Below are 12,113 nucleotides of genomic sequence, written 5' to 3'. Positions count from 1 at the left end.
ACTCTTCCCTTTCCTTATGTCTGCCTTTGGCAAACCCTGCATCCTGAGTTTCTCTCTGTCTTCCCACGCTCTGAATTTACACTGGCGGTTATACCCCCCAACTCTAATCTGATCCTCGTGGAACAGCAGGTTCATTTAATCACCGGCTCAAAATTGCAAACACATTTTATTAGACTTATCTCTCTTAACGGTACAGCGATAGCACACCGCAGCACCATTTAGAACGAGCTGCTTCTGCTAACCCAGCTGACTCCTGGTTTCTTTACAGTCAAATAAAGTTAAGGGAAAGACACACATTGTCCCTCCATAAACCCAAAAAGTGAGGCACTTGCTAACTACAGTTCCCCAGAGGGATGTGTGATTCACACAAAAAGGCACTCCCAGACCCCTCTGTCTGTGAGCAGGAAAATGCTGTGTTCTGTCCTGGTCTAAATTCCCAAGTCTGTGCATTACAAACACAATGCAATGTGTTTAGAAAGGATCATACAGCTTTCCTGAATGGGTTTCTTATAGAAGCAAGAAACATTTTTCAGATTATTTTCCTTTTTTTAAAATTTTGGTGGGTTTTTTTGTAACAACATCATTAAACAAGAACTGGATTTTAAAGAGTAAGCATGGAATGTCCCGAGGAAGGCTAATGTGCACCATGTGACAGAGCAGGGGAAGGCTTCTGATCGATTTGGAAACCACCAGCACCCAGTTCCTTACACTTCGGGAATTTTACATCCCTTCTCTGCCCCACTCACCCCCATTCTACGGAAGCTGATAGTTCTGTCGTCCCTCTTTTCAAATATACTTAGCAAACAGATGTACCTGGCCATTACAGGTGCCTTCTCATAACACTGAAAAATGCAAGATTTGCTGTTTCCCCTTTTCTCTGCAAAATGTTTCAGTTCCAAACTAGCTCTGTAGAGGAACAGGCTTTCACACTCGATGTCACTTTTTGATTCACCATTTACTATTTTGGCTGTAATTCACATTAAGCTTTCCATAGGGAAGTTGCAGCTAGGTACAGAGAACTCAGTCAGAATGAATGGAAAAAGAAAATACACTCAAATTTAACTAGATAAGGAAAAGCAAAATCAAACATGAAATTAAACTGAAGCAAATTACTGAAAAATCAGATATCAGGGAAATCCATCCACAACAATTTCCACGCAGAAAACCTATTGAAAGTTTAGCACCAAGAGAAAAATCTGGACCCTGTGATAGTGCATAATTTCCAAATATGTCTGAATTTTTCCATCATGATGATGAAGAAAACTGTGTTCATCACAGGCTCTGCCCAACACACCTCTTTTCACCTGGATGAAGGTTAAAGCATATCTAGCAATACATTTGCCAATGTATTTTCTGATGTATGCCATTTTTCCCCCCCCCAGAAAAACAAAGTGGAGTGATCACGGAGTCACAAAACTGAAAACGGCTCAAAAAGCACTCCAGGTTCTGTGGTATCTCAATCTGTGTCTAAGGCTGAACTTCCAAAACACAGACTGTGTTCAAGAGTATAAAAATAAAGGAAATCATTTGCTTAAGAGTTTCAGCTCTGCAGAATTGGCTAAAACACTGTTTTCATAGGCAGAAGAGAAAGGATAACATTGTTTCTGAGCGCTAGTTTTCAATCAGCATCAAGTTATGGAGACTTCTGTCACTTGTACCTTTTCCTTCCTGTCCCTGACTGGAGTTAAACTCCAAGGCATCAACACACTCCTGGATTTTGGGCACCCAGAAGATATGGTATTAGTTCTAATGGAAATAGCTTATCCATAAGAGAAGTTAGCCAGCTGGGCTTCAGGTTCTTTTCTCCTGGTTACAGGAGTTAAAGGGTAATGCAACAGGGCTGCACTGATATACAAGGTGTAGTCTAAAACGCAGCTTTAACTTAATTCTCTATTTTTCATTGTTTATAATATGGCCAGCCTGGTCTGAAATTTTATATGAAATGTTTCAGACTGGGAGCAGCTCTGTTTCCACAACTGGAAGAGAACCCATTCTGCTGTATGAAGATACAGAAATGTAATTTAAGAAAACTGTTTATCGGACACTGGCACTTTTCCTGCTTATGTAATTCAAAAAGGATCTCAGTAAAGAAAATTGAATTTGGCAATCCATTAACATAGATTTGATGGTCTCTCTCTGTTCATCTCTTGATGTCTCACCCCTTTCAGAAAAATGAAAATAACTCTTGGTAAAAGAGTGGCTGTTCCCTCTTATTAGTGCAGTATATTGGCAATTATTAAAACCCTGGGAAAGCTGCTGAGGCTCTGCTGACTCATGGTGGCCAAGAAGCTACTTGTTAACTCCACAACCAATATGGAGGAGGGAGAAAAGTAAAAAAAGGAACAGGCAAAGTTTGGAAGAAGGCTGAGTGCGAGCTGGTATGCTAAGTAGCACCAATTCTTCAGGAGAAAGGATTTGGATGCTATCTGAAGCTTTAAATGCTGTGTTTGAACCAGGTGAAGATTCAAACCTAAGTTCACGCTATCTAAGTTTATGAACCTAAAAGAACCATTTCAATAAAGTTTCCCTCTCACAGGCATCTACTATCAACAGAGGAAGAGCAGCAGTTTCAAGAGGCAAATTGACTTACCAAAGGTCTGAACTGTCTCCTTCCTGCTCCATCAAGCACAGAGAGACCCCCAGGCCGTGATGGAAAGCCTACACCAGCACAGCAGGGCTGGCACGTGACACTACTGTCAGCAAAACAGCTCCTCAGACTCTCACAGTTCCCAGGGCAGCCTTCAGTTTGTCGCTGGCTCCTCGACCCTACAGATCAGACTGAAGAGCCAGGAACAAGCTGCAGCAGAGAATGGGAGATGGTGACACTGACAGAGATCAATGGAGGAATTAACCCTTTCCCACTCCACAAATCTCACCCAAAGGCAAGAATTTTCACAGAACTCGTCTTGATGCAGGATGTATTTCTGATGTGAAAGGTGCTCACAGCTGTTAGCTGGGAGTGACCGTGCTCCTAATTTAGACACTAGAGCTTGATGCCCTAGTGGGATTACTAGTGGGATTACTATAAACCTGAACTCATTCACAGACTAAGTACTAGGCAAAGCTGGCATTTCAATGCCTGGAAAAATTTGGGTTTCACCTCATTTTAAGTTATTCTATGCCCACAGCAGTGAATAATAAGAGAAAAGTCAAAGGATATTATTCCAAGGGGTAAGGATTCTGCCTCAGAAAGGAAAAGTGGTTCTCAGCACCGTCTGGGTGCATTTGAGGACTGCACTCTGTACTCCTCTTTTAAGGAGCAGCACACTACTCTTCAGGCTCCAGGCCATTTTCACACAAAGAGCCATGATTTTCCACTTCCCCGCTATTATCTTTGATCACATATTTCTTGGTGAAGGAAGACTGCCAGCATGGTGCATTTACTGTACCACCATCTTACCTTTGCTCTGCCCAGATAAGAGGATGTGTTCTTTCCCTACAGCACGCAGGAAAGAAAGGAAGGCTGAGGAAAGACAAGGCAGCTCTTTAGGTGATATATGAGGACTGTCCAGCGTCCCACATCTAAAAAAACTCAGCAGAGTTTACCTCCACATAAAATCCCATCCCTCTCCCGAATTACAGTAAAACCAATTCACCTCATTAAGGTACTACACCAAGCTGCTTAGTTGTTATATTGTGAGGGTTAGGGAAGCCTGTGGTTGGAGTGTTAGTGTTGTGGAACAAAGTGACAGCAAGTTGGGAAATAAATGAGAGCAGTACTCTCTTCTAACCTCCTGGCACCGTGCCTTTTAACAGAGAAGAAAAAGCAAAAAGGCAAAATGTCAGCTCCAAAACATTCTTCATGTTGTAAAATATAGTGTCCACGCTGAAACACTTGATAAGGGACACACTGAGGGGGCTGATACTTCACTGAAAAATAGTGAGTGACTGTAAAAAGGTTACGTGAACACATATCTAAAGCAGTAAGAAAAAAAAAAAATCCTTGGGACCAAAAATTGTATCCGTATCCTACAAATGTCGTATCAGCCCTTCAGACCGAAGTCTCAGCAGCTCACTGCTGCCAAGTTCAAGGATGCAGAGCAGCTTTCACAAACAGCCGGAGAGACTGAGAGGATTCGGGTATTCGACACACCTCGCTGCTTTACGCCGCAGCTGACCATTCCGCCGGTCTCAGTGACTCGGAGCAATCCCTGTTTTCCCGGGAGAGCTCGCTCATTTGCAAGGGAAAGGCAGGGTCTGCACATGCCCGCGGTATTCCTGCCGCTGGGGGCAGCTTTACATAAGGCAGCGCCCGCCGCCAGCCCGGCGACAGTCGGACGGAGCTCTCGGCAGGAGAGAGCGGGACTGCGCCGAGCGGGATCCTGGCGAGAGCTCATCCCACCTCCTGCGCTTCCAGAGCAGCTGCCCAGCCGGATCGGGTGCTCAGGGAGGGAACCGCTGGGCTATGGAATACAGATGTGTGAATTCAGATAGCTAAACGGTGCTTGGAGAAGGAATCTAACATGCTTCCCTATAAAGCAACATTTTAAAAGCCAGGTGCCTAACTATAAAGATGCAAAAACGTAATATCCATGAAGATCCTATTACCTAGGAAGAATTTGACATTTTGCTGCAAATGCTGTGTTGGGATTGATTTATTCTTGGAGTGTTCTGCACGGCTGGCAAAGAATAATGTTTCAAAATCGGTCCATCTCCCAAGGGGTCCAATTTTTCTTCCTGGGTGTCAGCGAGCCCTGACTCACTCCAGTGCAGCTGACAGGGGCTGCCATGCTTGTGGCACACTAAGCAAAAAACAAAAGACCTAAGGACGACCTTTGAACAACACAAAGGATGGGTATGTTTTTCATATTATCTTTTTAATTTATAGTTCATAGTTACTGCATAGCCTGTGCTTTAATTACTCCATAGACTTACCTTGATGTGATTTGTTATTATACTTAAATGGTTTAGGGATTACACCTTTTACCCAACTGCTTTTCAGTATTTATATCAAGGTATTCTTAAAAAAAAAAAAAAAAAAAAGCTGAGTAAAAAAAAAAAACTGTGAAAATTAGTTGAGTCTGGCTAGGGGTTTTTAAAAGATTGTTGAAGTAAAAGATTTTAGCATGATTGAAAGAAATGACTGATGTGTGGGGGGATAACTTTTCTAAGTTGTTTTTATTTCCAGGTTTCAATGTAATTAGGCTACTGAGCGGATCAGCTGTAGCTCTGGTAATAGCCCCTACTGTATTACTGACAATGCTTTCTTCTGCTGAACGAGGATGCCCTAAGGGCTGTAGGTGTGAAGGCAAAATGGTTTATTGTGAATCTCAGAAATTGCAGGAGATTCCCTCGAGTATATCTGCTGGTTGTTTAGGTTTGTCCCTTCGATATAACAGCCTCCAAAAACTAAAATACAATCAATTTAAAGGTCTTAATCAACTCACCTGGCTCTATTTAGACCATAACCACATCAGCAATATTGACGAAAATGCTTTCAGTGGAATACGCAGACTAAAAGAGTTGATCTTGAGTTCCAACAGAATCTCCTATTTTCTTAATAATACCTTCAGACCTGTGACAAATCTCCGGAATTTGGATCTGTCATACAATCAGCTGCAGTCTCTGGGATCTGAACAGTTCAGGGGCTTAAGGAAGCTGCTGAGTTTACATTTGCGGTCCAATTCCCTAAGAACCATCCCTGTTCGAATATTTCAAGATTGTAGGAACCTTGAACTGTTGGACCTGGGTTATAATCGCATCCGAAGTTTAGCAAGGAATGTCTTTGCAGGTATGATCAGACTGAAAGAGCTTCACCTGGAGCACAATCAATTTTCTAAGCTCAACCTGGCACTTTTTCCAAGGCTAGTCAGCCTTCAGAACCTTTACTTACAGTGGAATAAAATCAGTGTGATAGGACAAACTATGTCCTGGACCTGGAGCTCATTACAAAGACTTGATTTATCTGGCAATGAAATAGAAGCTTTCAGTGGACCTAGTGTTTTTCAGTGTGTGCCCAATTTACAGCGCCTCAACCTGGATTCAAACAAGCTCACATTTATTGGTCAAGAAATTTTGGATTCTTGGATATCCCTCAATGACATCAGCCTTGCCGGCAATATATGGGAATGCAGCAGAAACATTTGCTCCCTGGTAAACTGGCTTAAAAGTTTTAGAGGGCTGAGGGAAAACACCATTATTTGTGCCAGCCCCAAAGAGCTGCAAGGGGTGAATGTTATTGATGCAGTCAAAAACTACAGCATCTGTGGCAAAAGTACCACAGAAAGGTTTGAACTAGCCCGAGCTCTCCCAAAGCCAACGTTTAAACCAAAACTCACCAGGCCTAAACACGACAGCAAGCCCCCTCTGCCCCCGACTATCGGAGCCACCGAATCGAGCTCCGAGCCCGAGCACGACACAGAACACATCTCCTTCCACAAAATCATAGCAGGCAGTGTGGCCCTTTTCCTGTCTGTGCTTGTGATCCTGCTGGTGATCTATGTGTCATGGAAGCGCTACCCTGCCAGTATGAAGCAGCTGCAGCAGCGCTCGCTCATGCGAAGGCACAGGAAAAAGAAAAGACAGTCGCTGAAGCAAATGACTCCCAGCACGCAGGAATTTTATGTAGATTACAAACCCACCAACACTGAGACCAGTGAGATGCTGCTGAACGGAACGGGACCCTGCACGTATAACAAATCAGGCTCCAGGGAATGCGAGGTATGAACCATTGTGATAAAAGAGCTTTTAAAAGCTGGGAAATAGTGGTGCTTTATTGAACTCTAGGGACTATAAAGGGAACGTTTTTCTCACTTTTCTGGCACAGCTCTTCCATGTCTCTTTTTTGTACATTCATAATACTGGTCATTTTACTCTCATACATAATCAACTCATTGAAATTTAAATACCGCCATCAATGTGAAGCCTGAGCTCTGGTTTAATACAATACCTATTGTACAAACCCTCTACTGACTTCATTAAAGTCTCCCTTGTTTTTAAATAGAAAACTTCTTTCATAAGTAATCCACTGCACCTGCAGCAACTGTGCCTCTGTTTAGGGAGAAAAATGACAACAATGAAAAAAAAAATCAAACTCAGTGTGTGTCCCCCCTTTGCCTCCTCAATCCTCTCCCCACCCCCAGTCCTTGCTCTAAAAGTCACTTTTTGAACCCAGAACAAACTAAAGACCCAGGTGCTGTAGCATCATATGAATTCTGAGGTGTCTGAGGAGAGAGATGGTGCAGGAACAGCTCTGAAAGAATGTCTAAGTGCTGCCCAACACAAGAGAGACTATAAAGCCACTGAGGAGTTAAAGCAGCCTTAGGACATGAGGTATCGCTAAAAAGCAAAGCTGAGGGAAACCAAGGCTTAATAAAAGTTTAAAAATAAAGAGCTACAATGGGATTTATTGTACTGCATTATAATAGTGTTTCTATAGGGCTGATAACTAGTAATTGAAACCTATTTATGTGACTTCATATAAAAGGTGCCAGTGTTTATCCCTACATCCAGTTGCCTTTCAGAAAGTAGTCAAAAGGCATTCATTAGATGAGGAGCAGAAATTCCTTATTGATGCAATTAGAGGAACTCAAATGTGTGGCAGCAGAAGCAAGACCACTTCCTGCACACATTTGTTTCAGGGCTCATTAGAAATTCTCTTTTCAAGACTGTCAAAGGCATTAATGTAGCTGAGGAAATCACTAAAATCCATCATTTTCTTCTATTTCTGTTTATTTGCTGGGCTAGGCTTGTTAAGGTTGTGTGATGTGTTTTGCACACTGACCCTCTAATAAGTAAATAAAGCTTCATTACTTAAAAAGCCAAACACTGTACATTTTAGACATACTACAGCTGCAAAGAGCTTTCAGAGAAAATTGGTTACCCACTGATCTGAGTGCATCCAAAAATCCTTACATAAATCAGTGACAAATTATTCTTCTCTCTTAGCAAAACCATAATGACATTACAAGAATTCACAGATACTCAGTTTTAATGTCTAGTCATTCATCAGTAGTTCTGGGCAAAATACAGATTTGTAACCCAGCTATTCCCTGCCTTCCTTCTCCCAAAGTCATGTATGTTGTTGGTTGCAGAAGAATATCCCCCATATTTGTAAATAAATCATACCTCTAATTTTGATTATCAGGAAGGGAAGCTATTAAATAATACAGCAGCACCTTTACAGAAGCAAGTCAGTAATTTAATTATGTCTATTTTGTAACTTGATTTGGCTTAGTAAACTGCACGTCTTCAGTGGGAGGGGATGTTTCTACAAAGCAGTTTCACTGCAGCAGATTAGAAAAAGCAAAACCTTAGCAGAATGTGCTCCTGAATTGTTACTGGAAAAAAAAACAATCCCAGGCAATCACCTTGAAACCTGCTAGATACAATGACAACAAAGCTAGAAAGCACCTCTTAAAAACAACTAATACACTTGAAGGGGTTTGGGTTGGGTTTTTTTTCATGTAATGGAACCATTCTCATTTCCAAGGACTGTAGTGAGGAAAGAGCCAAGGGTAGAAGCTTGAGCCTATAGTGAACCCTGCAAGAGAGAACCTGTTTTCCTGAGTAGAGGAAGGATCCCACACCATTAATAATGCAAGTGCTTGAGAGGCTTCAGCAGCACAGCACAGTTGTACCTGAGTTGTACCTTGAAAGTTGCTATTAAAAAGTCAATACACATTTAATTATCTTGGCTATTATGGGATTCAGCTTTCTACCAGGAGGCCTCTGTTACCTCTGCACTGAAGGATTAGAGTTTGCTGTAAACTTCATGTTAAGAATCATCCCTGTACTTCCCCAGGCTTTAATCTCTGCAGTGGTGACTGGTATTAGGCACAGCCAAAGAAAGAAAGATTTGGTACAAAACATACATATGTTTATATATACATACACACACACACATGTGTGTATGTGTATACATATATAAATCCATATAAAAATAAAATAAAATTTTGATAGTTTTAGGAATGCTAACTGAAATCGGAAAATAATTTCATACTATTGCTTTAGAATTTTTGCTATTCAAAAATATTTAATACACCTTCTAAAACTTAATGGACTGTGATTGTGGATGAGTTGTCTATAACTGAGCTGAACTTTATATGCTTCCTGTTATGTTTCTTTAATGCCTCGTTCTAACCGTAACAATACTCAGAAAGAATCAATCCATAACCTCCTTCAGAAAGCAATGCCTGTAAAATTTTCACCAGCTCCCTTTGAAAAATATTTAATTATGGGCACGAAATATAAAACAAGGCCAGTATGCCATTAACCATGGAGGGGTCACAACAATAATTGTGAAAAACCAGCATGTCTATATTCATGCACAGACATGCTCAGATCAATTAATTCATACGAATTCCTAAACACGCCCCACGCACAGATGAATGTGTAATTGCTGCTATCATCACTGATAATGAAAACACTGTTTGATTACACAAAAAAGATGCCCAGTGTAACTCTCTGAACCTTCTTGCACAGCCTGGGGCCTGTGAGCCAAGGTGTTAAATCCCCCTCCAGTGCCTATGGCTTAGAAAACACTTGAAACCCACATCACAGCACGTTAAAACACATTACAAAATCCATGCTTTCACCTGGGCAAAGACTACATGAACTAAGCTCAACTCAGCCTCACCACTGTCAAATGAAACGCTCTGGAAGTGACTTGTTTTGGGTGGCACAGCCACCAGAGCCACAAATTCTAATAATCTTCTAGCAATGATTTGGTCTTAGCTGAGCAACTCTCAGTCCCTGTGAAAGGCTGCCCCTCTCCTGAATACAAATGAAGTGTTGAAGCCTCCAAGGTTCCAGAGAAGAAATTTCTTCTTTGTTTCTCTCCAGTATCTAAAATTCCGACCCCGTTTTGTGTAGAGTTTTGGATATTTTGGTGCCAGCCTGTGACAAAACTGTTAAAACCTTGCTGAGGTGATGCCAAGGAATCCTCAGAGGATGTACAGGAGCTATGATGCCTCTTACAAGTCTGTGAGCCTTCACACAAGCATTTTAGGCACTACCTTGAGGAAGGAGATGAGACTGAGTGCCTCTAGTGACCTAGCTCTCCCTTAATGGAGCTGATACTACCCACACATTCCAAGTTTAGGAGAGCAAAAATGGGGTTTCAAAGTGTTTGGAGTTTGTTTTGTTGGTGATTTTTAGGATTTTTAGTCATCTGCTATTCCTTTTCCTGAGTCATATATGGAGTTCTGGGGCTACCACTGGAACACCAGAGCTTTACAAGCCACAGACAAAGTGCAGCACTCTTCCATGCCCATTGGCATTTGCACTGGTTTTGCAGCCTACATTTATTTAAACAATGTTGAGAGAAATGTTGGTGGAATCACCAGACTGTTTCATTTTATTGCACCACCCCCAAAAAATTTTAAGGCAAGTCAGGACTTTCTCTGTGAGACACTGTAGAAACACCTTCCAACAATCTCTTACCATTAAATTGTTTACAAGGAATGTTGAAAAGACAGACAGACCATGGCAAATAGACAGATTTGAGGGAATTTGCTTGATCACAAACCAGTTGAGTACTGGGAGCATAATCCAGTCTCCTCACACCAAGACATCATCCTAGCCAATGGATTACTCAGCCTCTCAACGACTTAGCTCTTGGAATATTCAAATGCTATTTCAGAATAATAAACCACACAAAATGCACCTCTTTGGAAAAAGAAAATAACTGATGTTCTAAGCAAATTCGAGGAGACTGGTAATGTTCATTCACTGTGTTGAGATTACCTCCAGCAATTGCAGAGTAAGAGAATAACAATGAGAACAAGTGGCTTGAGTATAATGACTGCAAGCTCCTCTGCTGGCTGGTTTCCCTGACTCACTATCTGCACTCACACAGCCATCACAGCTGAAGCTTTGGCAGTGCCCTCTGTTTTTTTACTATCACGAAATGGTGAACCTTGATATAAAATCCAGTTGCAAAATGAACATGAATGTACAATATTCCTGCAAACACAATTAGAAATGTTCAGTTTGCTGCAAGCAAATGGTCTTTGCTGTCAGCCACTCAACGCTAGATAAATATTCTCCTGGATGAATTTCTGTGGAACAATAGTGACATCCAGTGGGAGTGAGTTTAATCACAGGTATCTCCAGTATATATCAATTCACACATAGATGTGTTTTCCTTCTCACTTCGTGTCTTTCTTTATCACATGGCAGAAGCATCAAACTCTTTCAGCATACTAAGTACTCAACTGTATCTGTGTATTGAATTCATAACCTGAATGTAAGGAATATATGGAAAAAATAAGAGTAGATAAATGCCAGCAAGAAACAGTTTATCCAGTGTGTAAATCACTACTGCCAGTAAAAGGCAAATAGTATATAAGTAAGCAAGGACAGGAGCTCTAACAAGTTTGTGGCCACTGATTTGGAACTTACTACTTATAAAACATCGCTAAGTGACTTTAATAGACTATAAAATAAACTCAGGTTACAAACAACTCATTTAACTTCATAACAGTAGAGGTTTAAAAAAATTTCTTTTTGTTTATTTTTACAATAATGAGAGAAAGATATTATTAGACATCAAAAGGAAGGGCACTCACCATCTGGGAACAAATCAAAGTAACAGCTTCCTCTCAAAAACACACAATGTACAAAGAGACAAGAAGCAAATGATGAAAGATCAAATTTACAAACAACAATAGTGTCACACAATGGGAAACTCAAAGATGGCATGAACGTGCACCATATCTGTTTGGGCTCACAGCAACCTCTGCATGTTCTGCAGCAGCTACTTTATGCCTCAGTAACTCTGTGCCAGTGTTACTGGTATGATTTTAAACCACGGTGAATGAGATAAGCCAATGAAGTCAGGATTATAGTTGATAACAGTCAGATTTCATTTCCCTCAGGAAGATGCACAAGAACTCATTTTGCTCCCCACTGAATGAAGTACAGTTGTATTTCTAATTTTTGATGTTCTCAGGTGCATGGGGAGGTCACCTGTCAGTCCATGATCCCATGCCTTACTTTTCATGCCTAGCAAGCCTTTTGAGAATGGGTGTCATTGCAGTGGTACTGAATGGGATTTTGATGTGATTCTCAGGGTTATAGCCAAACTATTTCCTGGCACTCCTGCCAATGGAACACAGTAGGGCACAAAAGGAGCAAAAAGTGATTGAGCTCAACAGCTATGAATAGATCAC

The 12,113-nt window shown here is 41.3% G+C and overlaps 2 protein-coding genes across 10 annotated transcripts in view; one reads left to right on the top strand and one right to left on the bottom strand.

Annotated features, from left to right (window-relative positions):
• Positions 1–12,113, bottom strand: part of CTNNA3 (catenin alpha 3) — a 396,734-nt gene that overhangs the window by 181,590 nt on the left and 203,031 nt on the right. The window lies entirely within an intron of this gene.
• Positions 4,263–12,113, top strand: part of LRRTM3 (leucine rich repeat transmembrane neuronal 3) — a 78,521-nt gene continuing 70,670 nt past the window's right edge. Inside the window, exons 1-2 of one of the 4 annotated variants that reach the window (XM_039386774.1) lie at positions 4,263–4,795; positions 5,129–6,660. In XM_039386774.1, coding sequence (XP_039242708.1) covers positions 4,792–4,795; positions 5,129–6,660 — 1,536 coding nt within the window. In that variant the 5' untranslated portion in view covers positions 4,263–4,791. Of the gene's footprint in view, positions 4,796–5,031; positions 6,661–12,113 lie in introns of those variants that run through there. The other 3 variants (XM_039386775.1, XM_027750450.2, XM_027750449.2) reach the window with 3 other exon arrangements.

This window comes from Pipra filicauda, unplaced genomic scaffold, assembly GCF_003945595.2.
Source record: "Pipra filicauda isolate LSUMZ 115617 unplaced genomic scaffold, ASM394559v2 scaffold4_size7858003_pilon, whole genome shotgun sequence".
Classification (NCBI taxonomy): domain Eukaryota; kingdom Metazoa; phylum Chordata; class Aves; order Passeriformes; family Pipridae; genus Pipra; species Pipra filicauda.
The sequence above is the reverse complement of the archived record's forward strand: the minus strand, read 5'-3'. Positions and strand labels throughout refer to the sequence as shown.